The sequence below is a fragment of the Sus scrofa genome, chromosome 8 (assembly GCF_000003025.6).
Source record: "Sus scrofa isolate TJ Tabasco breed Duroc chromosome 8, Sscrofa11.1, whole genome shotgun sequence".
Classification (NCBI taxonomy): domain Eukaryota; kingdom Metazoa; phylum Chordata; class Mammalia; order Artiodactyla; family Suidae; genus Sus; species Sus scrofa.
This window is the reverse complement of record NC_010450.4, coordinates 69,922,313-69,943,121: the sequence shown is the minus strand read 5'-3', so window position 1 is coordinate 69,943,121 and position 20,809 is coordinate 69,922,313. Positions and strand designations below refer to the sequence as shown.

Below are 20,809 nucleotides of genomic sequence, written 5' to 3'. Positions count from 1 at the left end.
ACTTCCCATTTCTTATATATCCTACACCCAGCTTCCACTGGGTTTTTTTGTTTTTGTTTTTGTTTTTTGCTTTTTAGGTCTGTACTTGCAGCATATGGAAGTTCCCAGGCTAGGGGTCAAAGTGATGCTGCAGCTGCCGGCCTATGCCACAGCCACAGCAATGCGAATCCAAGCCACATCTTCCACTACACCATGGCAATGCTGGATATTTAACCCTCTGAACAAGGCCGGGGGTTGAATCCATGTCCTCATGGATATAGTTGGGTTTGTTACCACACACAATGGAGCTCTCAGCTTCTGCTATTATTAACATCTTAACTTTAGTAGGTTACATTCGTTACAACTAATGAGCCAATATTGGCACATTATTGTTATGGACTGAGCGTGTCCTCAGAATTCATATGTTGAAATACACTTAACCCTCAGTGGAAACAGTATTAAGATGTGGTGCCTTTGGCAGGCAATTGAGTATGAGAGTGGAGCCCCCTTGAAAGGGATTTTTGCCCTCATGAAAGAGACATGAGCTTGCTCAGGCTCTCTGCTTCCTGCCATGTGAGAATACAATCAAAGGTTGGGGTATTGCAAACACGAAGGGGACCCCCACTAGAACTCAGTCATATGGCAGATTTCCAACCTCTAGAACTATGAGAAATACATGTCTGTTCTTTACAAACCACCCAGTCCACGGTATTATTTTTTTTAAAGCACTTGAACTAAGACAATTCGTATTAACCAATGTCCATACTTTATTCAGATTTCCAGAGATTTCACCTATGTCTTTATGTTCTAGGATCCATTCAGGATGCATTATATTTAGTTGTCTAGACTCCTCTAAAATCTAACAGTTTCTCAGAATTTCCTTAAGATGACTTTGACAGTTTTGAGGAGCAAGTATTTTGCAGAATGCCTCTCTGCTGGAATTTGTCTGATGTTTTTCTCACAATTAGACAGAGACCCTGGGTTTTCAGGAGGAAGACAGCACTAAAGTGCCATTTCATTACATCATTGCATCCTATCAACATAATCTGTCATTGCTGCTATTGAATTTGGTTGATGTAGTGGTTTTCAGCTTTCTCCACAGTAAAGTTACTCTTCTTCCTTCTCCTTCCTTACTTCTGACAAAGTCACTATGCTCTGCTCATACTTCAGGAATGCAGAGTTATGCTTTACCTCCTTGGGGAAGAAGTATCTATGTAAATTATTTGGAATTCTCCTGCACAAGATGTTTATTCCTTCTCCATTTTTTAAAATTTTTATTAAAGTATAGTTGATTTACAATGTTATGCCAATTTTTGCTGTTCAGCAAGGTGACCCAGTCATGTGTTTTCTCACATTATCATGCTCCATCATAAGTGACTAGATACAGTTCCCAGTGCTATACAGCAGGATTCCATTGTTTATTCATTCCAAAAGTAATAGTTTGCATCAAACTATTAACCCCAAATTCCCAATCCATCCCACTCCCTCCCCCTCCCCCTTGGCAACCACAAGTCTGTTCTCCATGTCCATGATTTTCTTTTCTGTGGAAAGGTTCATTTGTGCAGTATAATAGATTCCAGATATGAGATATCATATGGTATTTGTCTTTCTCTTTCTGACTTACTTCACTCCAATATGAGAGTCTCTAGTTCCATCCATGTTGCTGCAAATGGCATTGTTTTGTTCTTTTTTATGGCTGAGTAGTATTCCATTGTGTTCCATTTATATTTTACATATATATATATATATATATATAAAATCATGGTATATACCAGGAGATTGGATATAGTTCCCTATTCTATACAGTAGATCCATTTATTTAATTACTCAATTATTTGTATTAGCATGGACCTGTGGCTTTTTGCTTATACTACCTTATTTTGTTCTCAATTTGTTCCAGTCTTGGCTGTCTTTTCAGCTTCTAGTTGGCTCTCTTCCTCTTTGACATACCCTCATCAATATTTTTGGAGAAATTTACTTTCTTACTTTCTGATGCAGGAAGATGATCAAGATTCACTTTGTATATTTCCTTCCCCACCCATTTGAGTAGATAGTCCTCCAAGGAGTCCAGGTTCATTTTTTTGGAAAAAAATGAACCTGGACTCCATCTGTATCTACAGTAAGTGAAACATGAATTCAGACATGTCTCCAACTCTAATTCATTACTACATCAATGATTTTAGCTGCCTCCTCTTGCTTATCTGAAAATTTCCACTGTAACAGTGAGGAATCTGGCTCCCATTATCAGCTATCCATTTGCTTAATTGTTCAATTAAATTGTTCAGTTACAGTCAACCCATAACCCTTCCCGCCATAGATTTTTCAGAAGTCAAAATTTCAAAAGCTAAATCTGTAAAAGCTAGTGTGCTCTATTATGTGCACAGCAAGAGTAAAAATGGCATTTACTCTATTCCCAATAATTCCATACAGAGCCTACCATATTTTTAAATCAGAGTTTATGGATATTTGTTCAATATAAAATCTGGTCAAATTTTTAAATTGGAGAAGATATAGATTTAAAAAACACTCAGCTTATATAAAATCTATATCTTCTCACACATGGAAGATATTTAAATTCCAATAAATACATATTACTATGTTTCATCTCTATTGTGGACAAAGATAATAAAACTGAGAATTTTAGTGAACTGAGAGAGTGCAAAAATGCCTTCAGATAAAATATAGTGCTAGACAAGGAATTTATAAGTAGAAGTCAGAGGCTTTTTCATATTAACATGGGGGCCTCAATCAAGCTTTTAAGGAGGATCTTATAAATATGAGAGTTTTAAAACATCCAGATATATAACTGTGAATGGAATCAATAATAACAAAATTTCACTTATGTAAATTTTGGAATGAGCTGTCTACAAAGCATCACAGGCATATACTAGAGAAGAATAAAACAAGTGTGAAAAGCTGGGGTAGGATGATTTACATTTGTCATCATGAGGCTGCTGGAGACTCCAAGACCTGAGAAGAAGCAAGTTGACACATTAATAAAACATGCCTCTGTGTGGGATTCTTATAAAGGGGTGTGGTGAATATCATTGGAAGCATTTAAAAAAAGTAAGTTTCAGCAAATCTATCTATGTATAGAATGCTTTACATAAACAGTTCACTAAGAGATCATTGAAATTAAAAATGCAAAGGCATTTTAAATAGCATGGGCTGAATGGCAGAAGATTATTTAGGATGCAGACAGTAGAATGACCCACATCAAAACATGATTAAAACACAAGCCAAATCGTGTCCTATGACATAGAATTGCTAGATACATTAAAAGCTTGTCTCTACCCCCTGCACCATGATCTTTTACAAAGCTATTAGAATATTCCTCTACATATAGTCTGAAGTGAACTTTGAGTGGAAATATCTATAAATATTTCCCCATCTTAATTTTCCAACATGCTATGCTTTTAAGTCCTTCTATCATTTTACCAAGTAATGTTTAAAAGTCTTGTAGTAATAATATTTATCCAACTTGATTTTTATCTATGGGAATACAAAGAGCAAAGAAAGCCCTATTTCCCTACTCATTAAGAGTTGGGAATTTTTGACCTTTAAGTAATTTTTTGGTGAATTTCTGATTGCCCTATCTGTGACTCTTGTGGGAAGTAATAAACCTGCTATTTATTCTGTTATATGGAAAAATTCCCCATTTGTTTTCTGTGACTGTTGCATACTCAGCTAATGGTTACCAAACTTGAGGCCATTGCTATCTGACCATCTTTTCAAGTAGGTAGTGGAGAAAATGTTACACTAAGCTTTCTTTTGTTACTGGAGGTTTAATACAATCTAAAGCAATTTTTGTTAGCTATATTACTACCACAAACAAAAAGCAAAATAGTTTTTAATCCTTTCTTCTGAAGTTTTCAAGAATAGCCTCGATGGGAAAATAGATTTATCACAGTAAAAAATAATTATCTATTTATTTTCTAAAATCTTGAGGATAGAATATTTTGCTTAGGCAACTTCAACCTATGAATCTATTTTCTGACACATGTCTAGCAAAATAGAAAAAAGGGGGGGGCAGTTATGAAAATTACTTGATTTGTATGTTGTGTGTATTATTGTATTTTATACTTAATTCAATTTTAAAGTGAACACTATTATTAGCTCTCCATACTTTTTTACTCTGTGTGTGTATATCTATATTTACATTCACATTTCTTCTTGGAAAATTTTGATTTGTAATTCATAATCCACACAAATGGATTAAATGTATGTGGTAAAATACTGCATATCCAACTTTGTATCGAAGTTTGTATCTATACAATTAAAACTGTGTCTGTATACATAAATTTACTAATGTCACTGAAGCAAATGAAAGGAAATTTTCAATTCAGCAAATTGAGTATCTTTTCCTTCTCTCTCTCACATCCTCTCTCTCTTACTCTTTCTCATTTTTCCTTTTTGGCTTGTTTACATGATGCCTAGTCTCCAATTTGATCGATTTAATTGCCCTTTTGATAGAATACTTTGCTGTCTTATAGACAATGACAATATAAATGAGAAAGTGAGAAATGTCATCTGGTATATTTTAAAAGCGATAAAAATGAAATTAAGAAGTAGATTTTTAAAGAATTTGTTATTGAGTTTCTCCAGATTGATACAGATTTCTTTACTTTACCTTCAGGGTTGGACATTGGCCACATCAAGGGTGAGGATTTAACACATTAAGAGGTTTTAGGTTGGGAGTTTTTTTGATGATTCAACCCACAAATAACATTAAAAAGCCCCCAAGGAGTTCCCCTGATGGAGTAGTGGTAACGAACCCAACTGGTATCTATGAGGAATCGTTTTGATCCTTGGCCCCACTCAGTGGGGTTAAGGATCCAGCGTTGCCATGAGCTGTGGTATAGATTGCAGATGCGTCTCAGATCCCAAGTAGCTGGGGCTGTGGTGTAGGCAGGCAGCTGCAGCTCCGATTCGACCTGAGTCTGGGAATTTCCTTATGCCGCAGGCTCGCCCTAAAAAGACACACACAAAAAGTCCCCAAGATTAGACTTTTGAGTTGCTTTGTATAGCTTCCCATTTTGTTTTGGAAAGAGACCCAGGGGAAAAAAATGGCTTAAATGCTCACAGTTTAAAACGAGGGTAATTGGAATCCATACTAGAGTTTTTCAATTCCCAATCTAGGCCCTTTAGAACTTCCCACAGTCCGTTCAGCATAGCTTCATCTGTAAGTACTTCTTCTATTTCAAGCCCGATTCCAGTCACACTGAAATTCTTTCACTTCTTGAATCACATGAATTACTTCTCCCCTGCTTTCTAGACCACTCTGGCCCACGCATCCTTCTTCCCTTTGTGTGGCTGACTCCTACTCACCCTCCAGATTCTAGTTTAGATTTTGACAAGGAAACCTAGGCTCTTACATAGATAACTCCTTGCTCTCTGCTTCTGAAGAACCCTGTATCTTTCTCATTATCATTTTATTAAAGTTATTTGTTATCTGTTTTATTTACTGTGTTTGAGGTCTACAAGATGACTGCAAAGGTGAGTAGGACCAGGAAACTGGAATTTGGAAATGAAAGAGAATATGGAAATGAAATTTAGGCATAACTCTGGGGAAGCAGAGGCCCCACAACATGGCCTGAGAAGAGCTGTAGGTGGGCAAAAATTTCCTCTAGAGGGAGGGAAGCAATGCCTCTAGGAACGGTGAGTCCTGGGGTAGAATTTTCAGTTGATTCTTGTTTGTGCATCACTCTCAAATATTTTATTAATTCTATTATGCCGCACACTTTTGTGTTAATGGGTAGTGGGAATTAGAAAAGAGAACGGGCTTTGCTCCACACCACCAATAATGCTGACTCAGAGAAGATGACAGTTGTGGGTACCCAGAATGATTGTAAGGGGCTATACGACATAGGAAAAGTAGATTGCAGTGGGAACTAACAAATCAGAAAATCAGAGAGGGCTCGCTTCCTTATCCAAATTGCGAAGCTTAGAAAAGGGGGGGGGGAGACTTAAAATACACAATAGTGATAGTAGATGAGGTGGGAGGTGGATAAATGTCCATCAAAATTCTAAGATTCTTTTTTTTTTTTATTACAAAGTTAAGAATTGGTGAATTAGATGTTTTGAAACTGTGGTTTGTTATTTTTCATCATTTCTGGGAAGTTTTCAGCCATCATTACTTCAGTGTTGTCTCTGACCCTTCCTTTCTTGTCTGCTTGTAAAACTCCAACTGAAAATAAGTAAGACGGAAGTTCCAGTTGTGGTGCAGCAGAAACGAATCTGAATCTGACTAGTATCCATGAGGATGTGGGTTTGATCCCTGGCCTCGCTCATTGGGTTGGGGATCCTGGGCTGTGCTGCTATGGCTGTGGTGTAGGCTGGCAAATACAGCTCTGATTCAGTCCCTAGCCTGGGAACTTCCATATGCTGCAAGTTTGACCCTAAAAAGAAAAAAAAAAAAAAAAAGATGACCTTATCCCTGTCTCCTCTATGCCTTTCATTTTTTTTCCCTCAAATTTACTACCTCTTTATCTCTCTGATATAAATTCCAGGTAAATTTCTTTGGGTTTATTTCCTAATCTCCAGTTTTCTTTCAGCTGTGTCTAATCTGTTGTAAAACTCAGGCATTGAGATTTTTAGTTATATTGTGTTTTCGTTTGTAAAAGTTTTGTTTTATTTGTTCTCAAATATGCTCTAAACATATTTTAAGTTTCTTTGTCTCATTTGTGTCAGTATTCCTCAATTAGTTGAGAAGAGCCTTATGTCTACCCTCTTCCCTCTTTTACTGAGTGTCAGTTGTGCTAAGCTGTGCAGACACCTGGGCTCTCTGCTGAAAATCTGAAGTCATCCTTAATAGCAGAATGGTGTCCAGTGAGGAGTTGGGAAAATTTTCATCCTTCCATGGAAAACACTACTGACTGTAATTCATCTCTGGCAAGGAGTTCTGTTTTTCTGCAAATAAAGGTTATGATTTTCTGCATAATACACATAATACTAAGAGGAAGTATTTATGTTTTCTAAAGCAAAATAAGACCTTTTTTTCCTTTGCCTTTTTGACTTTTTAGGGCTGCACCCATGGCATAGGGAGGTTCCCAGGCTATGGGTGGACTCAGAGCTGTAGCCGCTGGCCTACACCACAGCTCACGGTAACGCTAGATTCTTAACCCACTGAGTGAGGCCAGGAATCAAACTGTCTTCCTCATGGATGTTAGCTAGGTTCATTAACTACTGAGCCATGACAGGAATTATAAAAATATGATTTTTTAATATAAATATATAAAACAATAAATCTTAAAACTGCAAAGAGAAAGACAAACTCCTGATGACTTTTATAATAAATTTTATTGTAAATGTTCTATAGTTACACTCACAATTTTGTAACATAAAAAATACTAAAAGAATCTCTTTGGAAATACATAAAAACAAATTAAGGTAAAAAAAAGTTGGTGTTAAAACATACAATAATTTAAATAAAATTATGAGAATCTAATTGTACAAAATAAAGAATAAATAATAAGAAATGACTTTATTGATATTGCCTGGTGAATTTTTGCTGTTTTGAAAAAACTAGTCCTAATTTAAAATTCACGTCATTCAATACAGCACTGCATAACAAAGCTTGCAGTCATAAAACAAGACTAGGAGTTTCAAAAGTAGGATAACTAGTTCAAATAAAATTTCAGATAAATAATAATGTACTTAACTGGGTATTCTGTTCGTTTAACAATTTGCCAAATCTGGCAACTCTGATCATAATACAATGACCTTGATAAAAATAGTTCCATAATACACCACTTAATATGTAAAATAAATAGAAATTCACTACTATCATGAGACTATCCTATCAACAATGCTTCTTTTCCATTTCTCCAAATTCATGCACAAACATTACTCTATTTGATACTAAAATAAATATATAAATAATAAATAAGTGAATAAATTACACTTGAAAATATTTTACATGACTGTCAATCAAAGTTAAAGTACATCCACATGTCCTCAAGGTAGGATGGGGGCTGAAGCTTTTTCTCCAGTTTGGGGATAAAGAAGAAACTGAGGTGCAGTTGAGCAGAGACTTGTGAATGCTGGCCAGCAGCCTAGGGTTGCAAGATTTAATAATATTAATAATTATAATAACAAAAAGCCAAAACAGGATTTCCAGCTAAATTTGAATTTACAGCAAACAACGAAGAATTTTTAAAATGTTAGTATAGAACAACGTGCATGGGACACTGGAAATAATTCATTGTTTTACTTAATATTCAAATATAACTGGGCATCCTGTGATTTCTCTGGCAACCCTATGTCTGACCAGCACAGGAATGAGGCATAGATGTAGATTTGATTGAAGTTGTGTTGGCATCTTTACTGAGAAATTCTTGGGAGCCACGGAGAATGGGTTTTTGCTTGTTGTTGTTACTGCTGTTGTTGTTGCTTCTCAGTTCTAAAAATAAATGAAATTTTTAAAAAAGTTAAAAACGAACGGTACTTAAATAAGGAGGAATGTACGCTCTTGAAAATATATCTAATATAGATATTAATAGGGTCTTAGATATTTATGTGTTAGAAATACCCTATATTTTCAACTATAAATAGAGAGGTTAAATAAGTTGTCATCTAAACACTTCTGAGATTGAGAGGGAGACATACTACTGATCCAGGGCAAGACGCTTGCCCATACTTTCTGGATGCATTACCTCCCAATTACAAGTACAAGAAGCTCACTGTTGCTGCTAATTTCTTTGTTTGTTTGTTTTTCATCAAAGAGGCAGATACTTAAAAGAGAAAATTTGCAGCAGCAGCTGGAAATTTATAAGCTAACTTTTACTGTATGTCACAAGATAAATAATCAAAATTTTTAAAAAACTTACCTCTTCAAAAATATCTGTACAACCTTCTGCACCCACTTTTCCTTGGGGTCCAGGCAGACCTCTTTTCCATTGACAAGCTTAACACTGAAATGAGAGAGATAACAGTTAAAATCAATATTTAAGGGTTTCCAACATCCTTTTGCCATTCAGGTCATGGTTCCTTAAGTACAGGCATAAAATCTAAGCCCAAGCCAATTTTTAGCTATGAGTCATGGAAGGGGCCATATTTAAATGCCATGCAGACAAAGAATTTTTCCTTTTTGTTTTGCTCACTATGAATTGATAGTTCTTAGAACTTTGTTGGTTTCTTCCACCTCCCCCAATTCTAGGTTTGCTAGAGTGAAATATCTAATCACTTTTGAAATTACTTACATGATTTCTGAATTTTCACAGTGGGGTCCACTCTCAATCACTCTCAGTTCCTTGATAAATTTGGGGTGGAAAGGTGTGGAATGCGTATTTATGCACTGGCATCGAAGTTCTGCACTTACTCTTGCCAGAACTGCAGCTGTGGGCAAAAAAAGGCAATTAAGGATTAATTTCATCAAGAGGCTTTATGCTCATTAATTCCAGTGTGGTCATTTGATGACTATGCATTTGGTAAAAATCACATCTTTAGCAAACTTAGTCCTGAAATTGATGGCTAGATAGTCTCCTAGCCCCTGATCTCAGTTTTCTCTTTGTTTTAAGAAGAGTCATTCTTGACAATCCTGAATGACATAAAGACTTTGAGTTGTCTTTAGGCAATGCTGACATCATCACAGTACTTTTTCCTCCTACTTGATATGGCATAATCTTCTGGGATACCACAGTGCTATTGATGTTAGGCAAGCTAAGATCCACCAATAAGGAAATACCTTCAGGAAGAATTAATAGAGAAAGATGGGAGTGGCACAGAGATTGTCCTATATCTTAACAAAATCCTTAATGCATAAAAGAATATATATATATATATATATATATATATACACATACACACACTGTTTAAATGAATACTGAAAGAAATACAGTATGATATGTAAAAATACATACAGTATATATATATATCATTAGATATATCATAATAATTTTAAACTATATTTCTTTCATCAGAGGGATCCCAATAGAGTTTATAATCTGTCAAGATATGTTTAAGCCAAAGAACCATTGATAGTTGTCTGAAGTTTGTCAATGAAATAGTAGATGGAGCCAAATTACCTGCGTTACCTTACTCAATAGTTAATTTAGGGACCTCTTATTGTGGCCTCCGATAAGATATACTCTAATGTTAAATATATTCATGCTATAGAGTATGAATGATAGGAATAGAACATGTATTATAAATCAACTTTATACTTTTCTAAATATCGTTCTGATGTCATCTAAAAATTTAACATTCAATTTTTATTTAAGGAAAGAAAACCATCCTTGGTTTTCTTTCCTTAAATAAAAAAGATGTTTATCAAGGCCTTTGCGATCATCTTGCTATCTGAGGACCACATTTAGACACAGGAACACTCTATACATCAGAAATATTGCTTACCCTCACAGAGAGCTGCAGAAAGCAGGAAAACTGCCAAGAAGGCAACAGCCAGTTTGGAAGTCATGTTGACACGAGCTGTTTTCTTTCTAGTCTCTTCCTGGCTCTGGTCCTAGGAGCTTGTGAGCTCTGCTGTCCCAGGGGACTTGTGCTGGATGGAGAGCTCCTGTGGCTTTTTATACCATCTCAAGAGTAGGGAACATGTGCGCCCTCATGCTTACATCATGTCAGAGGAAATTCCACACTACGCAACCATCCCCCCGCCCTTTGAGAGCAGACCTGAGTCATCTGACTCCTCTAATGATTGGTTTCTTATCATGTTTTCAGCAGCATTGAGCTTCTTACCTGATCTTTCAAAGAATTTAATTGTTTTGATTTTGTTAAAAAGCATGTCTCTTTTAACACGTTTTAAAATATTGTTTAAGATGCTTCAGTTTTTCCTAGTTTGAACCCTATTGTCAATTGCCATCTTTTGTATTTGTAAGTAGCTTTATCATGGTACTATCTGGCAGCTGTTAGAGGACTATCATTTGTGATTATTCTTTTATGGCACAATTACTTCTTTAGGTAAATTAGATGAGCTGTAATAGTAGAGAAGGTAATCTAGGTAATCACTTTTACTGGGGACATAATTTACCAGAAGTCCATTTCTAAGCATTTGGGAAAGTATCCAGGAGAGATTACTGCTCTCAAAGAGCATGTTAACAACTTTTCAAAAGATTCGGTTTTCTAATGTTTAACAGAGTGAAAGGGCACACCTTTCAGTTCAGTTCCACAAATACTTCTCAAGCAACTTCTGAGTAGTGTGGGAATCTAGAGATGGGTAAGACTATGCACTTGTTTTTAAGGAGGTTGATCTAATAGAAAATGAAAGCAGCATAAAGACCAGAATATATTACAGAACAAACAAGTGATACCAAGATATTGATTCCAACGAGAATATGAGGATAGAATAGTGCGTGAACATTTTGAGCAAGGTACGGAGGACTTTAACAGAAGAGGATGAAGAGAACAAGAATATTTAGGTGGGGACATGATTCAAAGATACTCAGGTGGTAAAATGAAGAATTGTTTATGCTCCAGGATGTGGTTCACTGAGGCTACTTGGTTGGAGGGGATGAGGCAGCACGTAATAGGAAGGTAAGCAGCGTGTGCTTAGTGGAAAGTGCATTTGGGTTTAAACCCTGATTCAGCCACCTAGTTTTTGTGTGGCTTTTAGGTTTCCTGAGTTCCAGTTTATATCTATAAAACGGGTTTAATAGCATCCACCTATCTCATAAAGTTAATCTACATAAATTTCTTAGATTAAATGTTAAACAGGTGAATTTCCATTTACTCTAAGAGCTATGGCTTGATTTCTCATTTTTGTCAGATGATTGACTTCAAAGCTACAAAAAAGGAGTTCCCATTGTGGCTCAGTGGTAATGAGGATGTGCGTTCGATCCCTGGCCTCACTCGGTGGGTGGGTTAAGGATCCAGCATTGTGTGAGCTGTGGTGTAGGTCACAGATGCAGCTCCAATTTGACCCCTAGCCTGGGAGCTTGCATATGCCACAGGTGCAGCCCTAAAAGGACAAAAGCAAACAAACAAAACAAAAAAAACTACAAAGATATTCCACCAACAATTATTTTCCTAAAAATCTTATTTGCCTTAGAGAATTCTTGACGAAAGATTGGTTTCTGAAATACCTAGTCGAGCCATTATTACAGCACATAATACAACAATATAATAAATAGAATAAGTAGAGTCATGAGTTGCTAAAATTTAAAACTCCGGATTAAAATGAGGTTGTATTAGAGTTCAAACTGCCCTTTCAGGTTGAAAATCTGTAGTAAAGAGAGTCTTAAAATCAATGGAATTTCACAATGCTTGAGGAAATAATTAGTTTAAATACCAGTATAGGATTTAAATTAAATTATTTGACATAGGCAAAAAGACAAAAAAGAAGATAAACAGCATTAAAAAATTATTTGACAAAAAATATTGAAAATTAAACCAGGAGTTATGATGTTCCAGAATATGAATATTTATGGTTTGGGGGGAAAACTTCCTTTGCTGAAAGACTTGTTTGGTGACCCCAGCTAACTTCTTAAATATCACTTTAATTTACTGGATGTCAGGGACTGTTGTGTGTACGTTTATTAATCCTCACGACAATAGAATAAGTAGTGAAGTCCTCATCTTACAGGTGAGGAATCTCAATCATGTCTCCAAGTTCATATATCTAACCAGTGGTGGAGCTGTTGTTTCCAAAACTTACTAGTTTTAGTCTTGGTCTAAAAGCACATTCACAAAGGCGAGTTGAAAGGACTTTTCTTCAGAACACTAGGACACAGAGCTGTCTTTGTATGATTTAATGAAGTTTCTGACTTCATCTTCTTGAGTCCTCAGAGATTAGTCAGGACTTCCTTGAGAAAGAGACACTAAGGAAGGGAGCTTACAAATAGTAAAATCTGGACACCTCTGGGCAAGTACATAATTTAGAAAGAATTCCACTTGATTCAGCTTCTTTCCCAGGGAGCTTGAGGAAGCACTGAGCTTGTGCACATAATCGTGTGAGGAAGGGCAATGCCAAGTTTAAGTATTTTCCAAAGAGGTTATTTGGTTTCTGAACAGCCATGTTTCTTTTTCTTCCTCCAACCAATATAAGACTTGAAGACAAAATAGTACCTTACATCAACCTCTGTAGCAAAGTAAGCATTTATCACATGTAATGCAGTTCTTACTGTTTTTAAATCTCTACTGTTTTTGGTAGATCTTGGTGGTTCACTTGTTTATTTAATATATGTTGAATATCTGCTAATGCTGGTCTTGTAGTAGGAGATGTGAAAACTCTATAAATACAATAGAGTCTCTCACTTCAAAGAGTTTGCAGCCTAATGTAGAATATGGACAATTAGTTATAATAAATTAATACACATGCACCACAGTGATGAATGTTATAATGCAGAAAATGACAAGAAGCTCGGGGAGCAAACAAGCAGGACCTCTGATGCAGTTTTGATGAATGGGGTTGTCTGAAGAAACAACTACAAAATTGTAACCAAGTGTTAGTGATGAGTAGGAGCAAGACCAATGGGGTGGGGAGAAGGGGTGACTGCTTTGTTAATGGAAGGGAAGCAGGTAGAAGATAATGAGATGTAAGAGAACACATCCAACTGGATTCCTGAAATTGTTGAGTATTATATGAAAAATACGTATAGAAGTGAGGAGAGGAAAAGTTGGAGCCAGAAATGTAAGCAAAACCTGAATTTTAAAGAAAATTCCCAGTCTCTTTGTTTCAATAATGTTGGTTTGTTCAGTAAATGCCTGGTGTGGGAGAACTACATTTTTTTTTTAAGTTTACCAATCAAAAAGTAAAGATGTATTAAGACAACAAATTGCTTAAAGCTTACATCTAGCTGATTGTTTTCCTTCTAATTATAGAGCTTTTTTCTTTATGCCTAAATATTCAAATTCACTTTTGTGTGTTTAAAAAATACTATTGATATACACAGAGGATTGAGTATTGTTTCCAAGTTCTATCTCCCAATCAATGAAGATTTGGGGTTGGAGTTTAAAGGACGGGATTGGAGGAAAAGGCTGGTTTTGGAACAGGCATTTATTATGGTCTTGGTGCTGAAGATCAGCCTGTCCTCAATGTGAAAAAAAAATTCAACGTGATTGGCTACTTAGAGTCATTTCTTTTTTAGATTTATGATACAAAAGTTTTAGAGACTGTTTACTCCAATTTTACAATAAAATATATATCTTTGAAATAACAACAATTATATATTATTTGGCACTAGGAATCTTTTCGTGCGAAGTAAAGATCATAGGAAATGAAATCATTTGGCAGAAAGGGAAGTTGCTATATTAGAAATGACTAGACATACATGTGTTTAATTATATCTTGAAGTAATCAAGACCCACACAAGCAGATGAGTCAAGTGGCCGGAGGGGGAAAAAATGGTTTTAAAAGTGTTAATTCAAGGCTGTACAATTTTATAAGGTTATTTTTCCTCTTTTCTTAAAAGTTTCTTTTTTTTTTTTTGGATCTTTTGGGTTTATAGGCATGTGATACTTTAAAAAGCTGAGTTGAGACGAAGTTCTCAGAAATTCGAAGAAAGTAGCTGAAGTGGAAAAACAGATCTTATGTTGTAATTTCTATATTTCGTTTCTTACAACTCTCCTTCTTAAAGCTTTGATTGTTTTGAAGCTTTTGTTTCAAAATGTGAGCTTCACCTTAACTAGTTCTTTTTCCCACTTTGGCCTTAGGGATCATGAAAGCATTTAAAATATGCTTTGATTGGAATCCAAACTTCACGCCGGATTCTGTTAAAGAGTGCTCAGCCCATCCGTGTGATTATTGATATATGCTTCACTCGCTGGATTGGAAATTCCACAAGGTCAGAAATGATGTCTGCTTTATTTACATAGTCTGCTAGCTTCTGGCCCAGCAGCCAACACCTGCAGCAAACAGGTGTTCTGGAAACATTTCTCAAATGAAAGCAAAAATTCCCCAGTTCACATAACTTTTCCCAATAAGAGCAATATCAGCAAAAGGAAGTAAAAATGTTTATCTGTGTTTACTTTTTGTTCTCCCTCAGGGATTATTGTTTTATTTACACAAAAGCAAAGAATCCGCTATGGAAACTACAGTTTTAGCTCATGCTCTCATTTAGTGGTGAATAGATTGAATAGTAACCAGTTCAGCCAGGCAGCAATTTCCTCCTTTGGTGAATTAACCATCCAATCCCTTCTAGGCTGCTCCCTGCCTGGGGTAAGGGGTACAATACAGCACACAGGGACCTTTAGTGACTAACATCCACTGATGGAGAGGGCTCTGCTGCTTCATTCTTCCCATTGCCTCTGTCTCACAGGCTCGGGAGTGTTCAGAAGACCACAAAGCATTTCCAGGGGCCAGGGAGTGAACTTGGATGGTGTCCTACAGATTTCATCGAATTAACCTTTTAAGGTTAATTTATGTGCCAAGACTCAAAAGAGTAGCTTCCCTGGTAGGTATCACCTCATTGGTTCTTAACCTTTTTAATTTAACCACTTACTCTTTTGAAAATATGATGAAAGCTATATGCACTCTCCTCACCCTTAAACCCACCTAAGCCTAAATGTATAGAGTTGTGCATCAAGTTTCAGGAATTTATGAGGTCCGTTAGATACTCTGGAGGGGTAAAATCAGTAAAGGGTATATTGGAGGTAGAACACTGGAGAACAACAAGTGGATCCTGAGTTTACTGCCTTCAAGTTAACCGAAAGAAAAATGATGTTTTTCTGAATGCTGCCTGTTGTCCCTGCATTTGTCCAGCACAGAAACGTCAAAGAAAAGTTCCTGACATTCTCAAAAAGAGATGGATAAGGAAAAGAATGAGCAGGAGGGAGAGAATCTTCATATTCAGTGAGGTCAAGATATGAATGACCTTTAGAGTTCTTATTTTCCACAAGAGTAAAGCCCCAATCCATCCAAAATGATGAAAAGTGAGTTCTGCTTTCAACTGGCACCGTCTCCTTAGCTAATTTGCTGAAAGGTAGTGTGGGTGGGAAAAGGCAGCTGAGAGAGAGGGTTACGTTTCGTCCTTTCATAATTCCCTTCAGCTCACCAGGTAAATGTATACTTCAAGAAAAATCTATGTGATGTTTTCACATAAAAAGAAAACACAGTTGGAAAGTAATTCAGATTGTGTATGGATTTAGAGATGTGGACCAGTATTTCAGAGTTCCCCAAATTTATGTAAAATAAGGCTATAAAACTTGTTTATCTATCTCTCCTTCAACTGATACCCTGTGCTATCCGACTTCCAAATTTGAGGCCCTTTTGTCTCTCGGTAGTTTATTCTGCCATCTAGTATAATTTACTATTAACATCTAGAAGTGTGCTTCTCCTTGACTATATTGTGTTATGAATCAAAATGAAATCCCTCCTTGTGGTCGCTAAACCAGGAAGGAGGAAATCACCACCCATGGAATCTAGCAGAGTTTTGAAACAAAGGAAAAGTTGTGGACTTCAAGCCAGTTGGATGAACTTTTCATGCACTTCCCTTTCCCTAACAGCGGGGCAGGGATGCGGGGGGTGGGGAGGGGTGGGAAATACCACTAGCATCACCTCCTACAAAGTTGAGGATTACAGCAAAATAGGCAGCCGAGAGGAGCAATAGATAAGAAATAACACACCCAGCCAGAAAAGCAGGACTTTGAAAAAACACATGAAAGAGACCCAAAGAGAAACGAAGCAGGTATTGGAGAAGCAAGGTTGTGGAGGAGAATTAAAACGGCACATTTCTCTTCTGAGCTTGATTTAGACTTTGGCAGTGCATGCAGAGAGCCCTCACTCAAGAATTATTGTGCTAACAGGACTTTGTTACTTGGCACATTGTAGGCTTTATGTTTTGCTAATAGTCACAACCACCCTATATTTTTATCTTTTATTCTCATTTAACTGATGAGGAAACCGGCTCAGAGAGAGTTAAGCACCTTGCAGAGGGTCACCGCAAGTAGGAGAACAGAATTAGGATTTGAACCTAAACAAGATGTCCAGAGACTCTGTGCCACGCCAAGGAAGTTTCTCTCATGTGCCCATAGGTCTCAGACTTGGTTTTCAGCACATTTTCCTTCTTTCTCCTACACTCTCCTGCCTGAGAGGATTTGGAAGACTGGAGAAGAGGAACTGGAGTCCATGAGGGGAAAGGGCACCATAACCCAACAGAAGAACAAGGCTCACCTCCTGTCCAGGCCTCCGGTTTTCATTTGTACAACGAAGGAATTTGCTTGTACGGTTCCTACTGCCTGCTGATTTAGTCTAAGAAGCACGGCATATGTATAACAGATGGAGAACTTTCCCTGGGAAATTTGACCACTTGAGTCAGAGGAGAAAATGCGCCCAAACCCGAGATTCCACAAAACTTGGAGAATATCTGCACTTGCCCTTGAATGTAGTTAACTCAAAAGTGTCCCTTGCAAGGTTCTCATCAACTGAGCAAAGTGCCTTCATTTTGCTGGGTTTAGTGAAGAATGAGTCTAGAAAGAGGCTATGGGGATAGTGTGTTTTACAACCAGACCCCTATCCCCCCATCTTCCAAGGATGAGCGGAAATTGTTCCTTTCTGTCCTCTCTCCTGATGCCGTTTTCTCTCACCTGGTTTCCTCATGACTCTTAGCTAAGTCCCAGCTAGTGACTCTTTATTGTGACACAGGTAACACAGTTGGAGTTGGTGAAAATTTTTGAAAGAACTAAAGCCCATCTGATTTGTTGAAAAACAAAAATATCCAACAATGAGGTGAAGAGACCTCATTTCCCCATTATTCATCCATTTAATATTTCCCGAGTACCTTCTGTATTTCAAACATTTTTCTAGTTGTTTGGGAAATGTTAGTGAATAATGTGGATCGAAATGGCTACCCTTGCTTTAGGTGTGTAAATGTTATGGGGAGAGTGGATGAGGGTGTGAGGGGCGAGCAGATTACAGCACTGGGAAGTATAGGGAAGCCTCCTTGGGAAGTTGAGATTGGGCTAGGAATTGAAGGATCTAGGAATTGGCTAAGTGGCTATGTGGGAGAATAATCTAGGCAAAGGGACAGCTAGAAGTGACGGTTTGAGTTGGGAACTTGGTCATACACTTGAGGAACAGTAAGGAAGCCAGCATGGCTGGTGCAAGGAGAGAAAATAATGGGCTGGAAAGGAAGACAAAGAGAAAGGGGCCAGATTGGACTTTTGTAGGTTCTTATAAGGATTTCAGCTTTTATTCTGCATGGAGAGCCGTTGGAGGGTCTGAGCAAATCAGTAACACCACCTGACACTCCAGCTGCTGGGTACAGGTAGGGCGGCATTGGGGGAAGAGTTTGTAGGGAGAGCAAAGGAAATCAAGACAACCAGTTAGAGTTTATTGCGGAAAGTCGGGGGAGAGTGATAATGGCTTACACCAGGCCAGAGTGGTAGTAACAGCAAGTGGTGGTAACCAGGAGTCAGATTCCGGATAATTCAAACAGCACAAAATCCTGGGAGATTGGGGATGAGATGTGAGGAAGAGAAAAACCATTGATCAAGAAGACATTAAATGTAAGCTACTAGAAGGATGGAGTCTCCATCAACTTAGACACTTGAGAAAGTATGTAAACTAATGTGGAAGGATTATTTGGGTTTGGGGAAATGTTTGCTTAATGGAAGTCTTCCAAATGCATCCTGAGTGGAGCTCCTCAATTACACCCATAGTTGCATTAAGTGGTGGCCATGGCTGGTAGAGCAAAGGAGACTGAGGCAGAAAGGAGGTGAATGAGTGAGGGATAGAGTAACATTTATTGTGTTCCAGTCACTGTATGAGGCCTTTTTTTTTTTTTTTTTTTGGTCTTTTTAAGGCCACACCTGTGGCATATGGAAGTTCCCAGGCTAGGGGCCAAATCGGAGCTACAGCTGCCAGCCTACACCACAGCTCATGGCAACACTGGATCCCTAACCCACTGAACAGGGCCAGGGATCAAACCCACATCTTCATGGGTACTAGTCAGATTCGTTACCACTGAGCCGTGATGGGAACTCCTGGCCTCTTTTTTTACAAGAAAAATTATTTAGGTTTAAAGTGTACAATGTGAGTATGAAATAATGCCATTTGCAGCAACATGGATGAACATAGAAGTCATCCCACTAAGTGAAATAAGACAGAGTAAGACAAATACCATATGAGACACTAATATGTCCAGTCTAATAATGATGACACAGTAGAACTTGCAAAACAAAAACAGACTCAAAGGTTTTGAAACCAAACTCATGTTTACCAAAGAGGAAATGAGGGGAGGGGAAGGGTAATTTAGGGGCTTGGGATTGATGTATATACATTGCTATATATGAAATAAATGGGTAACTAGGACCTACTCTATAGCACAGGGAAACTTACTCAATGCTGTATAATAACTTATATGGGAAAAGAATCTGAAAAGGAATGGAAGGAATGGATATATGCAGACATATAATTGATGTACTTTGCTGTAGGCCTTAAATTAACACAACTTTGTAAGTGAACTATATGCCAATAAAATAAAATAAAAATTCTAAAAAGTGTACAACATGATTTGATATATATATACACAGTGAAGTGATTACTATGGTCAAGCTCGTTAACATAGCATATCCTACTTTTTTGTGTGTAATAAGAACACTTGAAATCTACTTTCTCAGAAAATTTCCAGTATTTCATCCAGTGTTATGAACTGTAGTCACAACACTATACTTTTGATGTCTAGACCCACCCATCCTACATAACTGCAACTTTGTACCCTCTGACCAACATCTTTGCCCCACACTCCCACCCCGGCTCACTACTGTTCTACTCTCTGTGTCTATGTATTTAACTTTTCTAGGTTCCACATATAAGTGAGGTTGTGCATTTTGTTTTCTTTCTGTGTCTGGCTTATTTGACTTGGCATAATGTCCTCCACATCCACTTATGTTGCAGATGGCAGGAGCTCATTCTGTTCTGAGTCTAAATAATATTATATATCCTCCCATATATTATATAATATTACTTAAATCTATAGCAATCTTCTTTTTTTCTTCCAGCTTTATTGAGATATAATTGACCTACAACATTATATAAGATTAAGGTGTGGGTGTACAATGTGTTGATTCGATCCATTCATCCATTGATGAATGCTTGGGTGGTGTCCATAGTTTAGCTATTGGGAATTGCTGCAATGAAGAGGGGAGTGAAGTTATCTCTTCAAGGTACTGATTTCACTTTCTTCAGATATAAGTCCAGAGGTGGGATTGCTGGATCACATAGTTATTCTATTTTCAGTTTTTCGAGCAGCCTCCATACTCTTTCCATAGTGACTGCACCAATTTATATTCCCCCTGGCAGTATGCAAGGGTTCCCCTTCCTCCACATCCTGGTCAATTCTTGCTATCTTTTATATCGCTGTTTTCATAATAACCATAACAACAGGTGTGAGGTGATGTTTCATTTTAGTTTACATTTCCCAGATAATTAGTGATGTTGAGCATCTTTCTATATACCTGTTGGCCATTTGTATGTCTTCTTTGGGAAAAAAAAAAATCTATTTGAGTCCTTTGCCTATTTTTCAATCAAGTTGGGTTTTGGGGTTTTGCCGTGGTTGTTTTGCTATTGAGTTGTATGAATTTTTTTTTAATATATTTTGGATATTAACTCCTTATCATTTGTATATTTGAAAATCTTTTCTCCCAATCTCTAGCTTGCCTTTTCATTCTGTTGATTGTTTCCTTTGTGATGCAGAGATATTTTAGTTTGATGTATTACATTTGTTTACTTTCACTTTTGTTGTCTGCACTTTTGATGTCACATTCAAAAACATTACTGTCAGGGACAATGCCCAGGATCATTTTCCCTTTGCTTTCTTCTTAGAGTTTTATCATTAAGTCTTTAAATTATTTTGAGTTGATTCTTGGGTACAGTGTAAGATAAAGGTTGAGTATGGTACTGACATAAAGATAGACATATAGATCAATGGAACTGAAGAGA

At 37.1% G+C, this 20,809-nt stretch overlaps 1 protein-coding gene and 1 long non-coding RNA gene across 6 annotated transcripts; one reads left to right on the top strand and one right to left on the bottom strand.

The window, feature by feature from the left end:
- On the bottom strand, nt 7,261–10,476 carry CXCL8 (C-X-C motif chemokine ligand 8). Its single transcript, NM_213867.1, is given in 4 exon segments — nt 7,261–8,380; nt 8,808–8,891; nt 9,180–9,315; nt 10,330–10,476. Coding segments are annotated over 4 exon segments (312 nt in total). The 5' UTR covers nt 10,394–10,476; the 3' UTR covers nt 7,261–8,352.
- LOC106504691 lies at nt 10,997–19,368 on the top strand. Of its 5 annotated transcripts, none has more exons than XR_002346702.1 (4): nt 10,997–11,466; nt 14,584–14,714; nt 15,189–15,323; nt 16,768–19,368. It is a non-coding gene; the product is annotated as an uncharacterized LOC106504691 (long non-coding RNA). The 5 variants fall into 5 exon arrangements; XR_001298358.2 differs by having other exon boundaries at nt 15,632–19,368; XR_002346703.1 differs by having other exon boundaries at nt 10,998–11,466; nt 16,903–19,368.